Source organism: Trichosurus vulpecula, chromosome 9 (assembly GCF_011100635.1).
Source record: "Trichosurus vulpecula isolate mTriVul1 chromosome 9, mTriVul1.pri, whole genome shotgun sequence".
Classification (NCBI taxonomy): Eukaryota; Metazoa; Chordata; class Mammalia; order Diprotodontia; family Phalangeridae; genus Trichosurus; species Trichosurus vulpecula.
The window spans coordinates 121,639,166-121,662,300 of record NC_050581.1 but is presented as its reverse complement, the minus strand read 5'-3'; the positions used below and the strand labels follow the sequence as shown (position 1 = coordinate 121,662,300).

The 23,135-nt window shown below is 40.4% G+C and overlaps 1 protein-coding gene across 1 annotated transcript in view; it reads right to left on the bottom strand.

Moving 5' to 3' along the window:
- DOCK3 (dedicator of cytokinesis 3) overlaps positions 1 to 23,135 on the bottom strand; it is a 450,567-nt gene that overhangs the window by 79,125 nt on the left and 348,307 nt on the right. Inside the window, exons 36-40 of the mRNA XM_036739628.1 lie at positions 19,935 to 19,995; positions 19,291 to 19,384; positions 14,968 to 15,116; positions 7,448 to 7,534; positions 2,695 to 2,799 (exon numbers count right to left, since the gene is read on the bottom strand). Of these exons, the coding sequence (XP_036595523.1) occupies positions 2,695 to 2,799; positions 7,448 to 7,534; positions 14,968 to 15,116; positions 19,291 to 19,384; positions 19,935 to 19,995 (496 nt within the window). The remainder of the gene's footprint in view (positions 1 to 2,694; positions 2,800 to 7,447; positions 7,535 to 14,967; positions 15,117 to 19,290; positions 19,385 to 19,934; positions 19,996 to 23,135) is intronic.

Here is a 23,135-nt window from a genome sequence, read left to right as displayed (position 1 = left end):
TATTATAAAACATTCACAAATAGGAATTAAAAATGAATAGACGATTTTAAGATTTATTTTAATTAGTAACAATACAAAATTTCTATCACTAAATTTACATACACATATTTAGTACGAGCTATGTGAATGAATTGTTGTTGTTCAGTGTTTTTTGGTTGTGTCTAACCTCCACGACCCCATGTGGGGTTTCTTTGGCAGAGATACAGGAGGAATTTGCCATTTCCTTCTCCAGTTCATTTTACAGATGATGAAACTGAGGCAAACAGGGTTAAGTGACCTACCCAGGTCACACAGCTAGTAAGAGTGTGAGGCCAGATTTGAACTCAGGAGGATAGTCTTCCTGACTCCAGGCCCCATACTCTATGCATTATAGTGCACCTAGCTGCCCCATGATTGAATAGGGCCAGGACTTGGATTCGTTGGTACAGGAAGATCTTAGGTAAGAAAACTCTCTCTACCAATGCAGGCTAGTATTTTTGGGGAGCGGCAATATCACCTTGGGAGTCAGGAGGTTGACTTGCCCGTTTCACCACAGACAAGAGGTATCAGAAACAGGTTTTCCTGGTTTCAAAGCCACTTTTTATCCATGATTGATGCTGCTTCCATGACCATTTAACTGAATATGCTTCATTATCTTGGAAATTTGTGATTAACACTTTATGACCCAGTGATCTGAAAGCTATCAATTTATTTTGATACTTAATTTTAGTGCTTAAAAACCACTTTACAAAGTTGTGCATATGCCAATGGAAGACATATAGAATTAGCCATGCTTGCTAATTACCATACTTGTTTTTTCATTCCCCTAGGAGCCTCTGCCCCCACAAAGGTTTTTGCTGAAATTTGGCTAGTGGACTTCCATTTTCCCTGATGTAAATCGGTTGTTCTTATAACCAATAGAAAGGTATTGCATTTTTATCTTATAAAAAAGAGTTCAAACACTGTTGGCAATCTCTTAATTTGTAATATCTTTAAAATAGGTTACAAAATTCTGTTTCCAAATTTTAAAACATGTGGCAGATCTCTTTAAAGGTAGCTTTGTTAGAATGGGGCAAGAACATTGGGCTGGGAGTCCGGAGGATCTGGGCTCAAATTCTGTCTTTGATAATACTTTGTGACCTGAGGCAAGTCACTTAACCCTCTCGACCCTCAGTAAAATGATGGCCTCTGACCAGATGGTCTCAATAGTCTCTTCACAACTCTAAATTTATGTTCTTATGATAAAAAGTTTATAGGTGACACATTTACACATTTTGTGGCAATGAAAGCTTAGTTTTTAGTGTTGCTAATTTTGATGGCTTACTACCATCATTAGGTGATATTTCAAGGCCATTACTAAGAATGAGGTTTATCAATTATAATAGTGGATGTTGCTCCATATTTCAAGTAATCTTGGTAATTTCAAAAATCTTTGGCCGATTTCTTGTTAGCTTTGATTAGACTGTCCATGTTTGTAGTTCACACCATGACTGCTGTGTTAGCAAGTAGGCTAAGTGTCACCTCGGTTATTTTCTTGTTATTTGCTTATGCTTACATTACTGGTGATTTTTTTTTGCAGGAATATTTTAAAATCCCTTGTCCATTTTGTGAAAGCTAATTTAGTTAAAACAAGATAATGCAATCCTTAAACCTACTTAACTAGACACATATATGTGTTGTACCTCATTGCAAAATGCTGAAAGTTAATCAACTGAGAGTACCACTCTCAATCCTTCCATGTTATGGAATTCTTGCTCTTACATTGGGAGACCTCACATAATTTACATGACCATCTGACATACAGATCAAGTGAGGTGCCAGGATAAATATTTATATTAAATATTAGCAAAGTTTAATTTATTTTCAAGATAAAATAAATATAAAGAGAAGCTATAATCTTATCTTCCCACATCTCAATGGATTGTCTCGCACATCCCCACTTTGGAGACCACTATCTTTGACCATATAAATTATCCAAAATAATAAGAATAAAGCTACCATACACAAATAACAAGAACAAAGCCACCAAACACAAATCACCATACACAGATGGTGCTGAATAGAAAAGATGGGCTATCAAATTGCTGCTGTCAGCATCATTAGTTAGGTTATCTTTTATATTCTAACTCAGTCTTCTAAGAGAAGGTGAAGAAAACTATGTTACTGTAGAAGACTAAGGCTGGACAAAATAAACAGTCCAAACTGAAACCTACCATAGCTCAGTCTCGCTGGCTCCTAACAAGGCCAATTCCATTGATTTGTTGTGTCTCTTTGCACCTGAAAGTCTCAGAGGGTACAGATTCTGTCTTTTTTGATGGGTTGTATAGTACTTCTCAGTGCCCAAGAAACACACATTTCTGGAGATCCTAGACAAATGACTTTAAGACTTGGAAGGTTTTCCAGTTTTGGATGTCGGGTTATTCCCATGTACTTACTTGTTGATTTAAAACCTGCTTCCTAGGATTTCGGTTAATTTGGTGACATAACAACCTTTTAAAATTCCTGATAGCGACTGAAAAGTGTGAAATATTAAAGCCACAGAGCATGAGAACAGCCAGCCCAGTGGAGATGGCCCCGCATGACTTTCAGGCATTCTGATGCCTTCTAAGCAAATGCCTAGCAGAATTTAAATAGAGAACAAGGCTCAATAAAACACGTTTTGATAAAATCAATGAGAAATACTTTAAGTTCTAATGAGACTCTGTAATCACTCACCCGGAGAAAGAAAGGGAACTTTCTTCCATAGAAACCAACTCTGAAGAACTCTGGCTCCAGACGTTGCTGCTCCATGATGTTATCATAGTAGGTGGCTTCCATTTTCTGTGAATGGAAAAATTAATGAGCTTTATATATACTTAAACTGTCAGTCTCCAAGTCTGGGTGTACAACCAGTTTTTACACCATAAAATCCTTGGTATTTTTTGGAAGGAAGTACATCAGCCATAGCTCACACAGAATAATAGTTCACATTTCTATAGTATTTTACACAAGGGCTTTTCTCTTTGAGGATTGGTATTAGGTAGTAGAATATAGGTCAGCCATAGTCTTAGATGAAGTCATTCTTATCTCTCTTGGGACTTGATTGCTCACAACTCAGCCCATAAGGAGAAAAGAACAGTACCAGGGAACAGAAACAGAAATTATTTGAAAGCTATATAGTTCGAAGTGACTTTCTATATAAAAATCCAGATTTGGACTCCTTTTCTCACATATGTAAACCTTTATCCTACTGTAGCTCTCACTTGGGCTGGTAGTGACTGAGAAGCATTGCCTTTCTCATTTTTGACATATCTAAGCTCCTTGGTCTTCAAGTCCATAGACTCCCTCTGGCTGTCACTGCCTGATGGTGGGGACCAGAACAGCTCAGCTGCCAGCCTGATATATAATTTATATCTAGTCTTGGGGGAAGACTGTTTTTAATCTTAAAAGGCTGATTTATATACCATGATACATACTATTTCTGTTCACCAAGGTAGTGGGAGAGGTGATCCAATCTCAGATGTCCTAATTTCAGGCACAGGAAAACCAATTCCAGCTATGTTGGAGGACAACACATGCCACTGAATTATCCAAGTTTTCTAGGTTAAATACAAATTCATTGTTTAAACTAAATCCAGACCCTGGAATTTCCCTTATAGAAAGGACCAAAGGGCCTGACGCTAACCTTGAAAGACAGACAGACCTGTAAACTGCTGATTATTTTCTTAGCTACTGCTGGCCTACATTTGGAAGCCCCTTCGAAGAAGTGAATAATTTACTTCAACTTCAGAAAGTGTAATTTTGTTGTTGGTTACTCCTTCCATTCATTTAGATTGTAACCCCTCAGGTGACCTAGTAGACAGTCTTCATGAGTTGTTTTAGCCAAAAAATTTGTCACCCTACAGATAGCCTGGTGCTCTCTCTGAGTCCTTGGCTGAATCCAAACCTGAAGACTTTCCTAATTGGCTGACCCTGACCTTCCACAGCCTGCAAGTCATAGCCTTCACGAATCCAGGGTCACCTCCATGCCACAATGAGGAAATGGAGTAGAACTCTAGTATAGAAAACAGACAAATAAACTGTGCCTCTGGACTCAAGCAACAGGTTTAGGATGCCTGAGTGGAAGAAAAGTTAGCTGAGTGGGCAGGACACAGCTCTTTGGGTATGCTAAAGATGTTGCCTGAGATTTGCTGATAATTTAACGGGATATCAGAATCCAAGACTCACGCTAACAATTAGAAAACAATTCATCTACCACAGGTCTCTAAATCCATGGGAAACTACTCATATTGCCTAACGGGTAACAAAACACTTTGGGCTCCAAAGATAGGAGAAAAGTTCAGGGCATCTGAAAATTCATTTTGAAATTTGAATTTTGAAATTTGAAAATATCATTTCCAAGTTTAAAACAAAGTTTTATTGATGATTCTTTTTACATAGTCATTTTTTCATAGTCTTCACTGTAGTAACCCACCCTGCACCTAGTAAACTGTCCCTTTTAAGAAAGAAGTACAGTGAAGCAAACCCAGTTAGCACCATGGCCACATTTGACAGCATATACAATAGACCAAGCCTGTAGACCCTTACTCTGTACTGAGATCGGGGAGAGGTCAGGTGGCCTAGTATGGAGTTCAGAGCACTGTATGTGGAGTAAGAGAACCAGAGTTCAAAGGCTTGCTCGGTCATTTATTAGCTGTGTCACCTTGGGAACTTGTCTACCCTCTCTGAGTCTGTTGCCTTCTCTATAAAAGGAGGGGATTGGATCTGGTGGCCTCTAAGGCCCCTTCTGGCTCCAAAGTCCAGAACTGAACAGAATACTTCACATGACCCTGGCAGAGAAGAGGAGGGCTGGTGCCTTCCTTGTTCTGGATGCTGTTTTCCTTAGTGCTACTTAAGGTCATGTTGTTGGTTGTATCTGTCACTACTAAACCAAATTCAACTTGTAGTCTACTAAAACCTCCAAATCTTTTTCAGACAAACTTCTATATGTCATATATGTATCTTCATATTTTGCATGTGAATACAAACAACCAGCTTTACAAGTAGGAGAATTCATATTTATCTCTAGTGAATTTCATCTTATTAAATTTAGTCCAACATGCTGGGCAAGATCTTTTTGGATCCTGATTCTGTCATCTAGCGTGGTTGCTGTCTCTCTTAATTTTGTGTTATCTGCAAATTGGAAATGGACACTCCTGATTCATTGATCCAAATCTTTGGAAGAACTGTTAAACAACATTGGGTCAAGCATAGATCCCTGAGGTGCTCCACCGGAGACCTTCTCCAAAGCTGACGTTGAACCATATATGAGTGACTACTCTTCATATCCAGCGGCCTTCTTAATTCCTATTGTCTAGCCCACATCTCTACATTTTTGCCACAAGAGGTTAAGGGACTTTGACAAATGTTTTTGTTAAAGTCTAGGTAAACTCTCTCTACAGAATCACCCAGACCCCTTGGGTCTAGTAACCCTACCAAAAAGGGAAATGAGGTTTGTATGGTACGAGCTGGTAGAATGTCTGAAGCACTGAATCTGGGGTTAATAGCACCTGAGTTTGAAGGTCACCTCACTTCCCAGCTTCGTGACCCTGAGGATTCAGTTAACTAATACATGTTCTGGTTACCTCATTTGTAAAATAGGAGTCATGATAACATCTACCTTACAGAGGAGTTGTGAAGATCAAATTAGATTATGGAGGCAAACTTTGTAAACCTCAAAGTGCTACAGAAATGTGAGCTATTCTTAATATTGATGGTGTTGATAAAGTAATGCTGAATCTTGTGATCATCGCTTGCTTTTCTAGAAGTAATCAACCATACTTTTCTTTGGGAGGGGAGAGAAAGGATCGAAATCAATCCCGATCTACAGGTAGAGGCTCTACATTTTTTCTTGTATTTTTCCAAAATCGGGACGTTTGTTCTTGTGTGGTCTTGGAGCACCTCTCCTGATCTAAAAGATCACTGTTGGGTAATCACAGCTGCCAGTTCTCTCAGTACTGTAGGATATAATTCATCTGGCCTGATGACTTGAACTGACTAAGGGTAACCAGGCACTCTCTTATCATCTCCCTACTTATCTTGGGGTGCAGTGGATAGAGTGCTGGGCCTGGAGTCAGGAAGACCTGAGTTCCAATTCAACCTCAGACACAAACTAACTGTGTGACCCTGGGTAAATCATTTCCCCACCTGTAAAGTGAGCTGGAGAAAGGAATAGCAAACCACTTCAGTATCTTTGCCAAGAAAACCCCAAATAGGGTCACGAAGTATCAGACAGGACTGACAAACACTTAGACAGCGTCTATCTTGGGTTTTAACTCCCTATTGCCCATTTTTTCTCTCCTTTCTTATCTAAAGATTATTGTTCTTGGCAGAGAAGACAGAACTAAATCAAAAGTTAATTACTCTTGTTTCCTTTCTGTTATCCCTTATCACAGTCTATCCATCTATCCATTCACCCTGACCAGCTGTCCTAATCTTCTCAGATTCCCATTTTCTATGTGTCTTTTAAATACATTTTCAAAGTGGTAGATTGGGATCAGAATTGGGCCTGTGATTTTACTGGCGTAGGGAGCTCTCAGGGAGAAACTTCCTTCTGCTGATGAGGGTTGGTCCTTATATTTGACAAGTATATGAACAAAAATGATAAAGATGATGATGATTTCCTTCATGGTGTGAATCTGTGACTTCACTGGTACAAGGAACTCTTAGTGAGGGTACCCCTTCTACCAACATAGATCAGAGGCTGCTCTGCAATTTAATAATCTTAGAGAGATATTCTAGGCACTGAGGGGTGAGGTCCAGGGTCACACAGGCAGGATGTGACAGAACTTGAATCTGGGTTTTCTTGACTTTGGAGCCAGCCCTCTATGCACTCTGCCATAGTATCTCTTAATAATAATAATAACATTAAATGATAACAATAGATTGCTAATTGACTTAAAGCAGATTCTGGACCTAGATTCTTGGATGTCAAATCCAAATTTGTCTCTTTCCATTATAACACACAGCTTCTCAAATTTCTTTTCCTGAAAATGGCCACCTGAAGAAGGTATTCTTAAGGGTCCCCTTCATATGAAGTAATGCTACATACCTCTTACATGGAATCATTCCAGTCCAGTCCTGTCCATGCTGTTCTCTCCCTTGTCTGAAGTTCTGTTGGGCAGTACTACTGGACTGGAAGTCTACTGGACTACTTATAGCCTCCAGACTTGGAGTCTGTATTGCAACTTGGCTTTTAGTTGCATACTACCTTGTGTTGCTGGCTCTCATTTTTTCATGTGTAATAATCTTATCTCTGCTTCTCTGCTCTATTTCTCATAGCCTGTGATAGCATGGGGCTAGGTCCATAGAAAATGCTCACTAAAAGAGCATTGAGGCTATTTGACTGGAAAATCAGTTTTCTAAAGTAAAACTGCCCTGGACTGTGGTGCTTTTCCAGAAGCCTGTGTTTGTGGTCTAGAGGAGGGGAAGATATATCTTATCTACTTACCCGGATCCAGCTAAGGCTCTGGTAATCATAGAGACTTTCATACTGACATGCAAGCTCCCGGCACAGTGGAATCCCAAATTCCCAGCTCTGTAACATAAACAGGAAGATGGACTCAGGACCATGGAGAATCATATCAAGAAGACTAGGAAGACAGCATGACAACTTATGTTTCACAGATAATTGACTCCAAACCTAAATGCAAAGTGCTAAGTGCCCCTTTTTCAAGATTAACATTTAAGTTACAGATGTCTATCCCCTGATATGGGCCATGTATCACCAAGTAGAAAATCAAGGCCTATGATGTGTTTCATTGACTTATCCAGATCTCATGAGTTATCCTCTGGGAAAAAGAGAAGCACAAAATGAGGCTTTCTGAAAACTCCGACTTCAGGAGCCTTGTGGGAATGCCAAATACTACAAAGAAGAGGCAGGCACTGGGGCTGCATGTTGCTATGGTAACAAGACCATGGAAAGTAGCACACTTGGCTCATGTGTTGAGCTTCAGTAAGTGGTGCTTGGTTCTATTTCTACCCTTCTTATGGGAGCCTGGGTTCCTTCTTTCTTAGCATTGGAGTACACCTGGAAATTTTCCCTCAGTCTTCTCTTTCTCATACTATTTGTAATTGCATCAAGGAGAAGGAAAGCATTGAGCCCTTCATTTGGGGTTAAGTTCCCCACAAATCCATCACATTTCCTATCCTTTGAAGAAATGTATGCCCTATAGATAAAAATTGCTCAGCTAGTTAGAGAAGACCAAAATACACCAAAATCAGTTACAAATGCCCCCAGACTCATTGACCCAACAAATCTTATACATTCGTGCATGACAGATTAGTGGGCTTTTCCATTGTCAAATCAATGGTTTCCAATATGGAGTATCCCTTAGTTTCCTCTCAAGCTAGAAGTTGTGTTTCCAGACAGTGGCAAACACTGGGAGGCCAACCACAAGAACGATTATGTAAGGTTGGCTAAATAGTCAGAATATCCTACAAACATCCCGGTCTCCTGCCAAGATCATTTTTATTGAGGACTCCTCACTTACATGATGTGTGAATGATACTTTTCATTAGATATGAACGGCTTCTCTGCCTGAAGAGTTTAAATAGTAAAGAAGTCAGATGCTTTATTCTTACCATTGTTATCATTCTATTTTGTTGTCTAAAGGGCATTTAAACTCTAATTTCAAGGCCTGACCCTAATTCAGAGGTCCTCAGAAAGATTTGCAATGTAGCTGAAAGAGTTATAAAGGTAGCCTGGCAGGAACCAGAGTTATGGAGGGAGATCTCAGTGCTGGGGTTAAGCTATTAGCCATGGAGCTCTGACCTAGGTTACTCTACTAGCTGCTGTCACGTGCAGGCCAAAGAAAAGAGGGTGCTGAATGCCAGCCATACGATGCTCTTCCACATGGACTCTTCCTTCCTCCCTGGCGACTTTTCAGTCAAGAGGCAGAAGAAGCTCTTCTAAAACTCATTAACTACAATCTGATTATTTCCGCTAGGTTTGTTGGTAGTCTTTAAAACTATGCCTATAAAGGACATAAGTGATGTTTTCATCACAAAGAAGGCAAGGCATACAGAAGAGAATACAGAAAAGATTATCCGGCAGATGAATGGCTGGTTAAGAAAATGGAATCCAAGAATGAGATTTAGATTTCTGACTTAAAATATAGGAATGATAGGCTCTAGGTAGGGATGGAATATACATAACAAAGGCTGGTAAGAATGTATTTGCCTGTTGTCTCACAAATTTCATCAAAGGAGCTTTAAACTGAAAAGGATGGGGAAGGGAGAAAAATGCCTACATATATTCATGAAGATATATATATATGTATATATATGTATGTATATGTGTGTATACATACACACACATACACACATATATCATAAAGAGAAACTATAACATAGAAAGAAGAATAATTATTCAGATACCCCGAAGCTCACAGGAGACAGAATCCAAGAAAGGAACCAGTAGTAAAACTCATGGCCTCAGATGCTTATGCACAAATATAGGAAATTTAGGCAACAAGCAAAATGAATTAGCTGCCCTAACACAATGTGGTAAATTTGACTTTAATAAGTTTCACTGAGAAAAGAGAGACTCATCATGAGAATGAGGCTCTGGATGGGTGTACTTTATTCAAAAGAAACAGGATAATAAAAGTGGCCTGGGTGGGGGGAGGCATAGCATATTAGGAAGGTGAAGAAATGTGAAGAAATCCAGGAAGCTAAGGGGGAAAGCATGGTGGAGACCATTTGGACTGAGATCAACTTTCTCTTGGTTCTGCTCACTTCACTCTTCATTATTTCACGCAAATCTATCACTGTTTTTCATCAAGCTTATCATTTCTTACAGTACAGTAGTATTTCATCACAATCATATACCCCACATAGTTTGTTCAGCCATTCGCCAGTTGACTGACATCCCTGCAATCTCCAGTTCTTTGCCACCACAAAGAGAGCTGCTACAAACATTTTAGAACATAGAGGTTCTTTTCCTTTTTTCCCTAATCATCTTAGGAAACAGACCTAGTAGTGGTATTGCTGGTAAGGGTATGGGCAGTTTAATAACTCTTTGGGAATAATTCCAGATTGCTCTCCAAAATGGTTGGATTAGTTCACAGTTCCACCAACACTGAATTAGTGTAGCATTGTTTTCCAGAACAACTTTGAGTGACTAAGTCATTTTGACTACTATAAATACCCAAATTAACTACAAAGGACATATGAAGGAAAATGCTATCTGCATCCAGAGAAAGGAATGATAAAGAGAAGTATGTATAGAATGGTTTTATCTGTATACACATATTTGTTTCTAATGGTAGCCATGGTGGGGGAGAGGGAAGGAAAAAAAGGGCAAAAAAGGAAAGTTACATGATAACTTCATTATGTATTTCAAAAGAATAGCAAGTTCAACATGATAGATTTGGGGTTTCACGTACAATCATCTTTTTTTTCTATTCTACTATGCAATGAAAATGCTTGTTTTTATTTCTTAAGTTCAGAATAAAAAAAAAGATCAAGGGAAGGACAAACAAAAATGGTATTTTCATCCAAGAGTGTTACAGACCACCTGAACAGGAAGTGGAACTAGATGAGAAATCTGGGAAATAAACGGAGCATAAATCTGAGACAGAACCATGATACAGTAGTGATGAGAAGCCTCAACAATCAAGTTATATTCTGAATTATTTCTCTGCCAAAAGCAGAGCAGCTAATAATTTTTATAACTTTGTAGGATCACTGATGTTATCTAGTCCAATACCCTCATTTCACAGTTGAAGAAACTGAGGCTCGGAGAAGTTTGCCTTAAGTAACTTTCCTTAATCATAATGTCATTTTTCGAAAAGTACAAGAACCAATAAGGATGAATTCTATTCTGGAATTGATATTCACCAATGGGGAGGAACTAATTGCTGGAGTGGAAGTGATAAAGACCTGGGTGAGGGGAAATAACTATTCCTTCTGAGGGTTTATGATACAACAGGAGATACTTGGTGTCAGAAGGGCTAAAATTCAGAATAAACTGGATCATAAAAGATAGCCACAAGAACAAAGTTGTGGGTTTTGTTTTGTTTTTGTTTTTTACAAATATCAGGGAAAAGAGCAAGACCAAAGAAAGGATAGGACTATTATTCAGGGATGATGACAGAGAGAAGAGCTGCCAAATTCTTATTTTGCTTCTGTCTTCTCTGCCAAGGAGATTGATTGACCTCTGGGCAAAAAAAATGCTGAATACTAAGTTAATACTTAAGATAAGCAGAGAAATGGTGAGAGAACACTTAATTGTTCTTGATGAATTCAAGCCACTTGGCCCCAAATGAACTACAACCTTGGATATTGAAAGAAGTGATGAAGGTGACTACTGAGCCATGCCCAGTGACCTTTGAAAGCTCAAGAGGCAGTGGGAGAGGTAACACAGAATTGGGGAAGGAAAAATTTTCCAAACAAAAGAAAATAAAATGGGGATCTGCTAACTGTAGGCCAGTGACTGGCCTTCCATTTCTGGAAAATTCTAGATTGTAATATTTAATAAAGATGGCTATCTTGAAAAGCTCCAGCTATCAATTTGGAATTCTATAAGAAAAATGACTGATTTGTTAGACCTTGAATCCAGTGATCCCTCTCTGGGCACCATTTCCATAGAAGTCAAAGACCAAAACAAAGATCCAACATAAACCAAAATATTTATACTGGTACTCACTACACAAAGCATAGAAAAGTAGTACCCACTATGGTGGTATCAAAGAACTGAAAATAAAGTGGGTATCCTTTAATTGAAGTATGGCAGGAAAAACTCTGGCATGAGAATGTAATGGAATATTGTGCTGTAAGAAATGAGAAATATAAGGAATTCAGAGAAATATGAGAAGATTTATATAAACAGATGAAGAATGAAATAAGCAGAAACAAGAGAACAATATCCCCAGTTAATATAGCAATGTAACGAAAAGATCACTAAAAGGAAGAGAGGATCTCTGAAGAACTGAAAAACTAATGAAGGTCCTAGAGAACAGATAAAGAAACATTCATTCCCCTTACAGCAGAGAGGAGCGGGGCCCTACTAGGACAAAGTACAACATATGTTGTCAGATTTGATCTTTATATTGGATGTTTTTGCTTGTCTTTCTTTGTCAGAAGTGAGGGTTCAATCTGGAGGCAGGGGTTCAAGTGACACAAAGTTAGGAGGACTAGTTAATCCACTAGAAGAAAATTAAAATTTAAGAGCCTGACAGGTTAGAAAATTGGACCGAATGTACTATGATGAAATTTAATATGGCTGAATAGAAAGTCTTACACTTAGGGTCAAGAAATTGATTCTAGAAGCACATGGTAAGATGACAATTTGTCAGAAAAATATTTGAGGATTTTAGTGGACAGCAACATTGGTAGAACAAATCATATGATCTAGTAAACAAAAACTTTAAAGCAATTAAATGAGGTAAAATTGGGGCAACCAGAATGGTAAAGGGCCTGGATACCATGCCATGTGAGCATCTAGTGAAGCTCCAGGGATGTTTGCCCTGAAAGGAACATGAGAGGTGCCTTCAAATACCTGAAAGTCAGGAAGAGGCATCAAGCTTGTTATTTTTGGCCTCATCGCCTCCCACAGAAGAAGCTCTTGTTGGGTTGCACCAACAACTCTGACTGTACCCCTGGCATGTTCCTCTGCTTAAGTCCTCCTTTCACTTGGGGTGACTCCTTCCCCATAAGCATCTTGATTTTGTGGCATAAGTGACTTGGCTTCATTCTAGGAATGGAATTAAAGGCTCCAAAACTCTTCCCAAGGGAATTAGTTGGACTTATCAAGTAGTTCCTAAGTATGCTGTACAGTAGGAATTGATGGGCATTCTGCATGGATTATATAGAATGTGTTGTATAAACATATACTCAGAGAGAACAAAGAAGACCGTAGATCCAAAAGGATGAGCTAAGGGATTTGCATTTGTCTCAGAAAACCCCAATCTCCTGAGTTCCCTAACGCAAAACCCTGTCAACAGTGGTTGGATGGGCTTTATAGTTCTTTGCATATTATTGCTTACTCTATTTTTTTCCATTCTAATATTTTATTAACACTCAGGCTGGTCATGATCCTCTTTCACGCTCTCTAAAGACTAAGCTGCTAAGTAAGATTTAAATTTGCTCGTCTGCTTATTATTAGAGATTAAGATTGGGAAAGATCTTGTTAGTGCTCGCGTGCGCGCACACACACACACCGCCCCCCCCCTCTCCCGCACACACTCAGGAGCACAACCAGATTGGTCTGCAAATATAGAACTCCCTCAATGATCTTTGCTAATTGAAGGAAATGACTAGAACAAATAATATAAAACTCACTTATGTAGGTACCTACTAATGTGCTCATCCAGCTCCCTCCCCACTGTGAATGCAATGGCCCACCAGGGTGTGTTTGAGGAGACTCTGAGACTGACTGGTTAGGAAGACCATAACAAGAAGGAGGAGATAGATAACTGGGCACGCCATGTCGTCTCCAGTGTGAATCTCACAGGCACGAATGAGATGCCCAGTATACACACTTATGTATTTATACTTCCATGATATCACCTTGGGTACAGATCATAACCTATTCATACTTTCTCATCCTTGTTCACATTTTCCTATAAATTCTCCATAGAAGATCCATCCAATATATTACAAGTCTTAGGCTTATCTAAAGATCCAAATGAAGTGGATGTTATTTGAATTTCAAGAAAGCTCTTGTGATCTAGCTAATTGTATTATTCCATCTGAACCTGAAGGGCTTTTTGTGAACACAGAGGAATCTCCTATGTGGTGGGAGCACCAAGAATTCATCCTCTATTTTCTAATATCTGGGCAGAAGTCATTCAACTTCAAAATTTCCTTTTTTTTAGTATTCTTAAAAAACCCCCCAAAACATTTTCCATTAATTTTAGCCATAGCCTACAACCACTGCAGCAACCTGGGTTGTCCTATTTCAATTTTACAAATATGCTTAAAGTTTAATAGGAAGAGAATGTTTCCCAAAGGCACCTAGCAATCCCTTTAGCCTATGGCCCATATCCAACCTGGCCATCTACAGAGATTCAAATGAGCAACACTCTCTCCCAAGTTCACTCAAAAGGAGGGATAGGACAAATAATGAAGCAGGAAGCTTTCTGGGAGGCTGAATCAACTCTGTGCACAATCTTCTAATCTTAGCTAAGTGCATACTTGATGGGACTAATAAACCAAATGAAAGAATATTGTACCTGGTTGGGACAAAGGTCAGTGTGTGGCCAAAGAGAATGTCAGTCAAGAAGCAATTTTGTTTTCCTGCACCTAAAATGCATTAGTTTGGGTAGTCCACATTTACATTTACTCTGATAGATTAGAAAATCAAATCACTTCTTCAAGGTGCCTCTAATAAATATAAATAGAAGTGTTGGAGCCTCTGTATAAAGAACACCAGAAATTATCAAAGTACATAAATTGCTCTCTGTGGCGTTGCCATTTTCCTTTTCAAACCTGAATTCGTTGTTCCTGGTTTCCCTTCACATTTCCTACTCCAAGGCTAAGTGTGCTGTCTTTTAAGTCTATGTGCATATGGCCATATACATGCACATACACGCACATAGATTAAATTTGCTCATCTACTTATTATTAGAGATTAAGATTGGAAAAGATCTTATTAGTGCGCACGCGCGCGCGCACACACACACGGATACTTGATGCCCTCACCCCCACCCCAACATACACACATTCTCTCTCTTTCTCTCTCTCTCTCTGTTTCTCTCTCCTTCTCTGTCTGTCTGTGTCTGTGTCTCTGTCTCTCTCTCTGTTTCTCTCTCCCTCTCTCTGTCTCTCTTTCTCTCTCTCTCTCCCTCCGTCTCTCTTCTTCTCTCTCTCCCTCCCTCTCTCTGTCTGTCTCTCTCTTCCCCCCTACCTCCATCCATCATTGTGAGTATCTAGTTGAGACTCCAGGTTGGTAATGGAGAGAGACATTAGTGGTAGAGAGAGGGGAGAGCTTGTCCTTAGGGGAGTCATCCTGAGCACATCACATACCTTCCCTTTGTTGAAATAGTGAATGATCTTTCGGCATAAGCCTTCCTTTCGCTGCCATTCAGTCTGGGATGGGTAATGCAGGAATTCCCGAAGTGGCCGGTCCTCCCACTGGAGCAACTCACAGTACAGAAGCAGAGTAAATGCAGCCTCTGTGAGAAGACAGAGCAGTGGACCTTCAGCCAGGTAGCTCAAAATGTCTTAATTTAGAAGTCCAAATTACATTTTGGCATGCTGGGCAAGGTTACAATCAGAAATATACAAACCAAGGAAAATGAATATGCTCTTTAGAGTTAAGAAAACCCTGTAATGCCAATCCCTTACATTTAAAGAGATCACAGAACCACAGAATTTTAGGTTTGGAAGGGACTCCAGCAGCCATTTTATCACACAACCTATATGTGAAAAGGAATCCCCACTGTAACATATCTGCGAAATGTTCATTCAATGATTAGAGAAGAGAGAAGAGAGACCCAGAGAAAAGCTGTTTGGTCAATTCGACCCATGGTGAAATGTCCTCAATGTATCAGAACCAAAGGTTCATTTGAACTCGTCTATGATTTTCCTATCTGCTCTCAGGTCAATTGATGAGCAGTTCTAGTCTCTACAGCTAATGCAGCAGCAAAAATTGTCTTAGATGGTTCACCCCTCCTAGGCCTGCAGACGGATAATGGCTGCAACAGACATGGCCTCACAATCTAGATTCTGTGACACTGTTCATTCCTGGTTCTCCTCCTACCCATCTGAACCCTCCTCATCTGTCTCCTTTGCTAGATCATCATTATCCTCTAACTCTATCTTGGGTCCTTCTCTCCCCTCTCCACTCTTGGTGATCTCATCAGCTCCCATGAATTCAACCACCATCTCTATACAGTGACTCTGAAAACTACACATTGAAACTTAATCTCTCTCCTGAGCTCCATTCAGTAGTCTGCCTGATGGCCATCTCCACTGGATGGTGTCATGGGCATCAACATGTCCAAAAACATATCTCATCATCTTCTCCCCAAACCCACCCTTCCTCAAACCTCCTCGTTTCTATCTATAACTATCACCACTCTCCTTGTGGCTGCCCAGGTTGAAACCTCAAAGCTGTTCCTCAACCCTTCCCCTCCCTCAAAGCCCAGACCCAATCAGTAGCTAGGTTTCATTTCTCTTGCCTCCCCATCTCTCATATTGTCCCCTTCTCTACACTCAAGGTCACTATCTTCGTTGAAGCTTGTGTCACCTCTTGCCTAGACCATCATAACAGACTTCCTTTTGGGTTTCCTTGTTTTTATGTTCTTCCCCCTCTACTTTCCCCAATCCATTCCTCATACAGATGTCAAAGTAATCTTCCTAAAGCACAAGTCTGGCTGTATCATTCACCTGCATAAGAGTCATCAGCAGCTCCTTATTACATCTACATTAAAATAAAAACCCCTTAATTCGGCATTTAAAGCCCTGTGCAATCTAACTCATCTTCTTTTGGACACTTTCCACTCCTCCCCTTCATGAATTTTACATTCTAGACAAACTGACCTACTTTCTATTCCCCAAGCTCAGCATTTCATCTTTGTGTCTTTGTACATGCCTGGAATGTATTTCCTCCCCTTCTAAGAATACTGAGCTTCCTTGAAGGTTCAGCTTTGGTGTCAGTCATTTCAGTGAGATCCGATTCTCCATGACCCCATTTGGGGTTTTCGTGACAAAGATACTGGAGTGGTTTGCCACTTCCAACTCCAGCTCACTTTACAGATGAGGAAACTCAGGCAAACAGGGTGAAGTGACTTGCCCAGAGATGCACAACTAGTAAGTATCTGGGCTCAGATTTGAACTCAGGAAGATGAGTCTTCCTGACTCCAGTCCTGGCACTCTGTGCACTATGGTGCCACCTAGCTCAGGTGTCACCTCCTATGGGAAAGACTTCTTTCTTGATTCCCCCTACTTGTTAGTCCTTTCTCCTTCCTCAACTCATCTTGTATTAACTTATCTGTTTACATGCTTGTATCCCTCTCTAGAATATAAGCTCCTCGAGGGTAGGGACTGATTTTACTTTCTGTCCTTCTATCCTCAATGACTGGCAGAGTGCCTTACATACTGCAGATGCTTAATAAATGCTTGCCTAACTGAATCACACTTTCACTACTAAAACATCCAGCTTCTCTTCTCTAATATTTTTGAATAGGAGAGGAAATTTTTTTTCCCCGTTTGTTGTCAATAAGTTGATCTGTGAAATGGAGGTTGATCTTTGAATATGGAGATTCATCATTAAAATATCTCTAGCTTCTCCTTTGACTTCTTTGCCTAATTTGTTTGCACATCCTTTCTTCTCATCTTAGCATCCTCTAACAGGATTTAACATTGATGGAGTATTTCATTAATCTCTACTGAGCCAGCCAATCCTTTCAAATCCCATACTCAGCCAATGCTACTGTTTTGGAAATTACTCTTTCTCCATCATCACTTTCATTTCCAAATAGTGATGGTTTTAAAAATGGCATCCAAATGAAGGAGTGTAAGTGCCCGCCTATTGTGTGATTAGGCTTACTGCCCAATGCTGGGAGTCCCCTGCTCCAAGTGGCCCAAGCTAACACTGATGCCCAGTGATGAGGCACTGTGCCATCTCAGTGCAAGAGGGGAAAATTAGAGTTATTTAAAATAATACTAGTGGAATGATGTGGTTCCCCAAATTCTAAGGGATGACTCATTGAACTAGAGCTACTGTTTAGGATTCTTATTAATTAATCTGACTAACTAACCCTTCCAATTTCACTTGAGAATTTTTGGTAAGTTTCATATTGGCAAGGTAGTGATTTCCTATTCCTTCCTATTCCTTTCCTTTTTTTGGACACTTTCCCCCTCCTTTCCTATTTCCTTCTCCTGCTCAGGTTTTCAGTCACTGCTCAAACTTACTTCCCCAAACTACATGCCATTCTTCTAGTTGTCCAACAATTCACCCTCAAAGGACCAGTCAAAATTTTTCCAGGCAACATTTCTGAGGAAGCTGCCTGGCCAGGATGCTGCTCATGTACCCCCTTTTCTCTCTATTGTCTCTCACTTAATTGGTGCTCTATCCACATCCCGAGGACATCTTAAGAGTGTCCATGTTGCCTCAGCTCTGTCCCCATGGGCAGGGAGGGTGGACTCTCCTTTTCTTGTATCCCTTGCATGGTCCCAGTACCTTTTATATGGCTCAATCCATGCTGACTAGTTTTCGCTTTTGAAGAAGAAGCTATAAATACCTCCTGTTATTGCCTTTTCTCAGTACAGTTAAAAAGTAGCTCACTTCACTGTCCTAAGAGCCTGGGAGGAAATGGAGGTTTTTAAGGTTTCATTTCTGGCCAATTGCTCTCCTGTTCATAGAATGACACCCTAAAATGTACACAGACCATCTTCTGAGATCTGGAAAATGACTAGGTAATGAAAATCCTTCGCCCTGACAATGAACTCTGGGACAACAAATTCAACCAAATCTAGCCTTTGGGGAGAAGATGTTATTTCTTCCTTTAAATCTGTGGTTCTGAATTAAAACATGTTGGTGAGACCTGAAAGACCATTAGAAATTAAACTGTGTTACACTGTGCACCCTGGGATACAGAACTGCTCCCTGGGTTTTAAGCAACTTTTCAATAACTCTAACTGGAAATTTTACAAAAAGACATACACTTGGCATTTCAGGATTGTTTTGCTGCTAAATGCCAGTGGCATCCTCATGAGAAAGGTTGAAACTATGTTTAAATATTGGGTTACAGTCTGTTATAAAAATTGTGATCGTATAGTTGGTGATCTTGTTAAGCTCCAGGCTTTTACTTTACTTTTCTTTTCAGTTGTAATGGGGGAAGTATAAAGAATGGCTGCTCTCACTGTGCAAAGGCAGACCCGCAGAACTTAGGAGTAGAGATGAAGTAATTGATGCCCTCAAATGAATGAGGATGTCCTTGGGGGCACAGTGAGTGGGTCAGCAATAAAGAGGAAGAGTGTGTAACATAGGCACCAAAAAGCTGGGGCTGTAGACAGGGGAGATGGTGGTGTCAGGCCTTCGGTCAGTCTTCACTTTATCCCTAACACACTACACTACTTCCCCTTCCTCTCTTCCTCTCTTCCTCTCTCACTAATGTGAGCTTATGAACACATATTTTACAACTGGGATACCAAGAAGGGGAGGAGAAAAGTATGAGGAAGGACCCATTGGTTCTTTTTTTAACCTTTCTGGTGCTTGGAATTCATGGGGGTGAGTCTCTATTTTGCTCTGCTCTGTCCCCAATTCCTGAGTCTCTCAATGAAAGAGTCCTCCATGTTTTTTCCTCCAACGGGAGTGGGGAGGGGGAAGTAGCCAGTACTCACCAGTATAGTTTTCAGCCTGTAAATGCATGTCACATAGTTTGTGGATGTATCGGATGTACATTTCCTCTTTGTTGATTTCAGATTTGTAAAAGTTCTGTAAGAGTGAGATGACATTCTTGTCAAGAAGGGCATTGGAATTCTGGGACAAGCTGTCAGTTCCTGAGCTCACTCCTGTGTCCAGTACAAGCCAACTAACACCAGGGGAGTACTGGTGTTGTATTCACACTGAGGTGCATTCACACTGAGAGGCCAGGTATGAACCAGGGCCCAGGAGAAAGAGAGATGGAGGAAAAGGATACAGAAGAGTTTTCACATGGAATGCTAATTTTCTGTTGAGGAAAGAGAATGCTCAGAGCAAAATATTCCTTCACTAACAGCTCTGTGGAGAAGGTCCTGAGGCCTGTGCAGCAGGGCTGGACCAACAATTCCTCTGCCTCAGGTGAAAGCCATTCTACTCATCTGTGCAGGTGAGAAGGCACAGAGAAAAGTGCTGCCTGTTTTGGCACCTTTGTTTCTAAGATGTGTAACAAATATTTTGCTTTTTTCCTTCTCAAATTATGATAGTTACATGTTACAGAGTACAGGAGAGAAAGAAATCTAGGCAAACTAGACCAGACATTGGGGAGAAGTGTTGATCTACTTGCCATCAGATTAACTGTGCAGCCAATCTTCTTATTCTCAGTTTCATCTCCTTTCATGCAGTCCCTAGAAAGGAAAGCTAAAGTGAGATTTTTTTCAGTATGCTCTGAACCAAAAGACAGGCCTGAATCATCACTGGACACTAAATAATGGATCACAACCACCAATACAGATGATATACAGATTGTAAAGCCCAAAGCACTGCTTTTGCAATCAAATTCTTGCTGTTTCTAGGCCTCCTAGACCCCTGGGCAACTACCCTTCTATTACTTATCTTGAAATACTGCAAACACAAATGTTCACAGTGTTAAGGGACTATCAGTCAGGTCTGTAAAATGGAAAGCTAAAATCCTTGAGTTGTGTACAGAAAGAGAGACAGAACTCTCAATTAAAGGGTGGATGACAATTGGCTCTTCTCTTCACCTTGGCTTGGGCCCAGAGGGGGTCTGTTCTCACTATCCTCTCAATGACTCAGAAAACATGGCAGTCTCCCAGGAAGAAGTCCTTCTGTAGGAATCGAGCAAACAGACCAAGAGTCCTGACCTTTGGGACTTAAAACACTAGGTTTGGTCTTGGAACCAAAGAGGGAAATTGGATAATGACTTGGCTTTGTATCAGTCTAGGGCACAGTATGAGAGAACATTTTTATATGGAATTCAGAGCAGAACAATGACTCTCACTATCCTAAATATGCCTGGAGATCTTCCAAGATAGGTTTGGAGTCACAGTATCCTGGCACAAACTGTAACTAAACAAGATAAATTGTTTCAAACAGGAGGAGATCCTCTCCACACCACGTCTGGCACTTGTTTGCTGCAGTTGTCGGAGAATCACAGAATCTCATAGGTGGAAGGGACCTCAGAGGACATTTAGCTCAATCCATACCTGAACAAGATCATCTTCTCCAACATACCCAACTCAAGTAGTTGTCCAACCTTTGCTTAAAGACCTACCTCAATGGGGAGGGAACTCCCCACTTCCCAGAAAAGCCCATTCCACTTCTGAGTCACTCCAGTTGTTAGAATGTTTCTTCTTCTTTGAGCCTAGATTGGTTTCCTTTTTACTTCTATCCATTGCTCCTTGTTTTGCCTTCTAGGGCTGAGCAGAATGAGGAGCCCTTCAAATGTCTCTAAGCAGCGGTCATTTCCTCCCTGTCTCCTCTTCTCCAGGCTCCAGGTCTGTGACTGATGCTTACACGGCATGGTCTCAAGGGTCCTTTGACATGCTGGCCACTTTCTTCTTGATGCTTGTCAGGATCATTCCTATACTGTGACACCTCGAGCTGAACAAAACCTCCAGATGTCTGATCAGGGTTGAGTCCAGTGGGGCTGTCTAACACTTCTGTTATTCAGGACCAGAGGTCCCTTCTCATGCAGCTCCAACCACATTGGCTTGCTTGGCTGCTGTATGAAATTGTCGATTCCTCTTGAGCTTGGAGGCCAGTAAAACCTGCGAATCTTTTTTTAGACAAACTGCTACCTAGTCCCACCTTGCTATCTTGTGAAGTGATTGCTGTTGAAACCAAGTGTCTGACTTTTTATGCACCATTATTAAATTCCATCTCATTCTTAGATTAAGTCCAATACTCTTGCTAGTCAATACCTTTTGGGATCCTGACTCTGTCATTTAATATGTTAATTATCTTCTCCCTCACCCTCCTCCCACCTTGCAGACTTTGTGTCTACAAATTTGATAAGGGCACCATTTATGGCATTATCATTGGTAAAAATGTTAAATGGCACAGACTCAGGCATGGCTCTCTGAGGCACTCTATCAGAGATCATCTTCAAAGTAAACACTGACAGAAGTTGACTATTAATAATTACTTTTTTAGTCTAATCAATTAATCAGTTACAAATCTACCTAAGTCTTCTATGGTACACATTTTCCCACAGGAATGGCATAAAAAGAAAGAAAAAAGAACAGCATAGATTGTCAGATGCTTTGGTAAAATGTAAGTAAACTATATCTATAGCATTTCCTTGATCCACATCTAGCATCTACACACACTACCTTCAGAGTTCTGTATTGACCAGAATTCACCAGGCTCCACAGGGCAGCAAGCTGTAAGTTTGAGACTTTGTTCTCTGCTAGTCCAGGCTGAGCTGTCTTCACATAAAAGACACCTGCTGAAATGTTGCAGTGTTTGCTGGTTTTGACCCATAAGGCAAGGGAAAGGACAGGAGGAGAGAATTCCTGAGGAGAAACTACTGAACATCCTCAGGAGAGGAAGGAACCGGTAAAATGAGAGCTAACTCAAAATCCTTCTTGTGTGGGACAACCTCTTATGTTGGCACTGAGCACCTCTTAATGTCACTAAGTCTCCATGGCAACTTTCACATACTGGACATGGCTCCCTTTCAGGTCATCTCTACTCCAGCCGTTGGGAATGAAGGTGAGTGTCACTTCTTCTGTCATTCAGCAATGCATATGCAATTGTGATGATCACTTGGGACAGAGTTTGTTACACATGGCCAATTCTCCATCATTTAAAGGGTTAATGACCAAGTGTATGTAAGACACAGACCTCTGTGCTTATCCTTCCTCAGACTGCCTTCTTTTTGGCCACTATCTGAGAGAAAGGCAAGAAAGCTCTTTCCTTGTTTATTTAGCACTTTGGTATTGGTTCTAGTGAAAGATTATACCTTTGGGTAAATGAAGCTAAAGAATTATAGTTAGGCTCCCATTTGTTATGGCTCCCAACAAACTAGGCAGAACAGCCTACAATTTTGAAAGGGGAATGGCCTAGGGTTTAGTCTTTTAACATTTTTGTTGTTCAGTTGTTTCAGTCATATCTGATTCTTTGTGATCCCATGTAGGGTTTTCTTGGAAGAGATGCTGGAGTGGTTTGTCATTTCCTTCTCCAGATCATTTTACAGATGAGGAAACTGAGGCAAACAGGGTAAAGTGACTTGCTCAGGGTCACACAGCTAGTAAGTGACTAAGGCCAGATTTGAACTCAGGAAGATGAGTTTTCTTGACTCTAGGCCCAGCATTGTATCCACTGAGCCACCTAGCAGCATTAGGCATGTAATTAAATCTCCCCTCCATGCCGGTCTTCTATGAGGTAGTAATCTGTTCTTGCTCCTTGCCCTCCTAGAGTGATTATACATGACAGCACACAGGAAGTTCTTTGGGGTCAAATTTTTCTGAAGAAACATATTAGGAGTATTCAAAGTATGGTTTCTAAGTATATGTCTCAATAT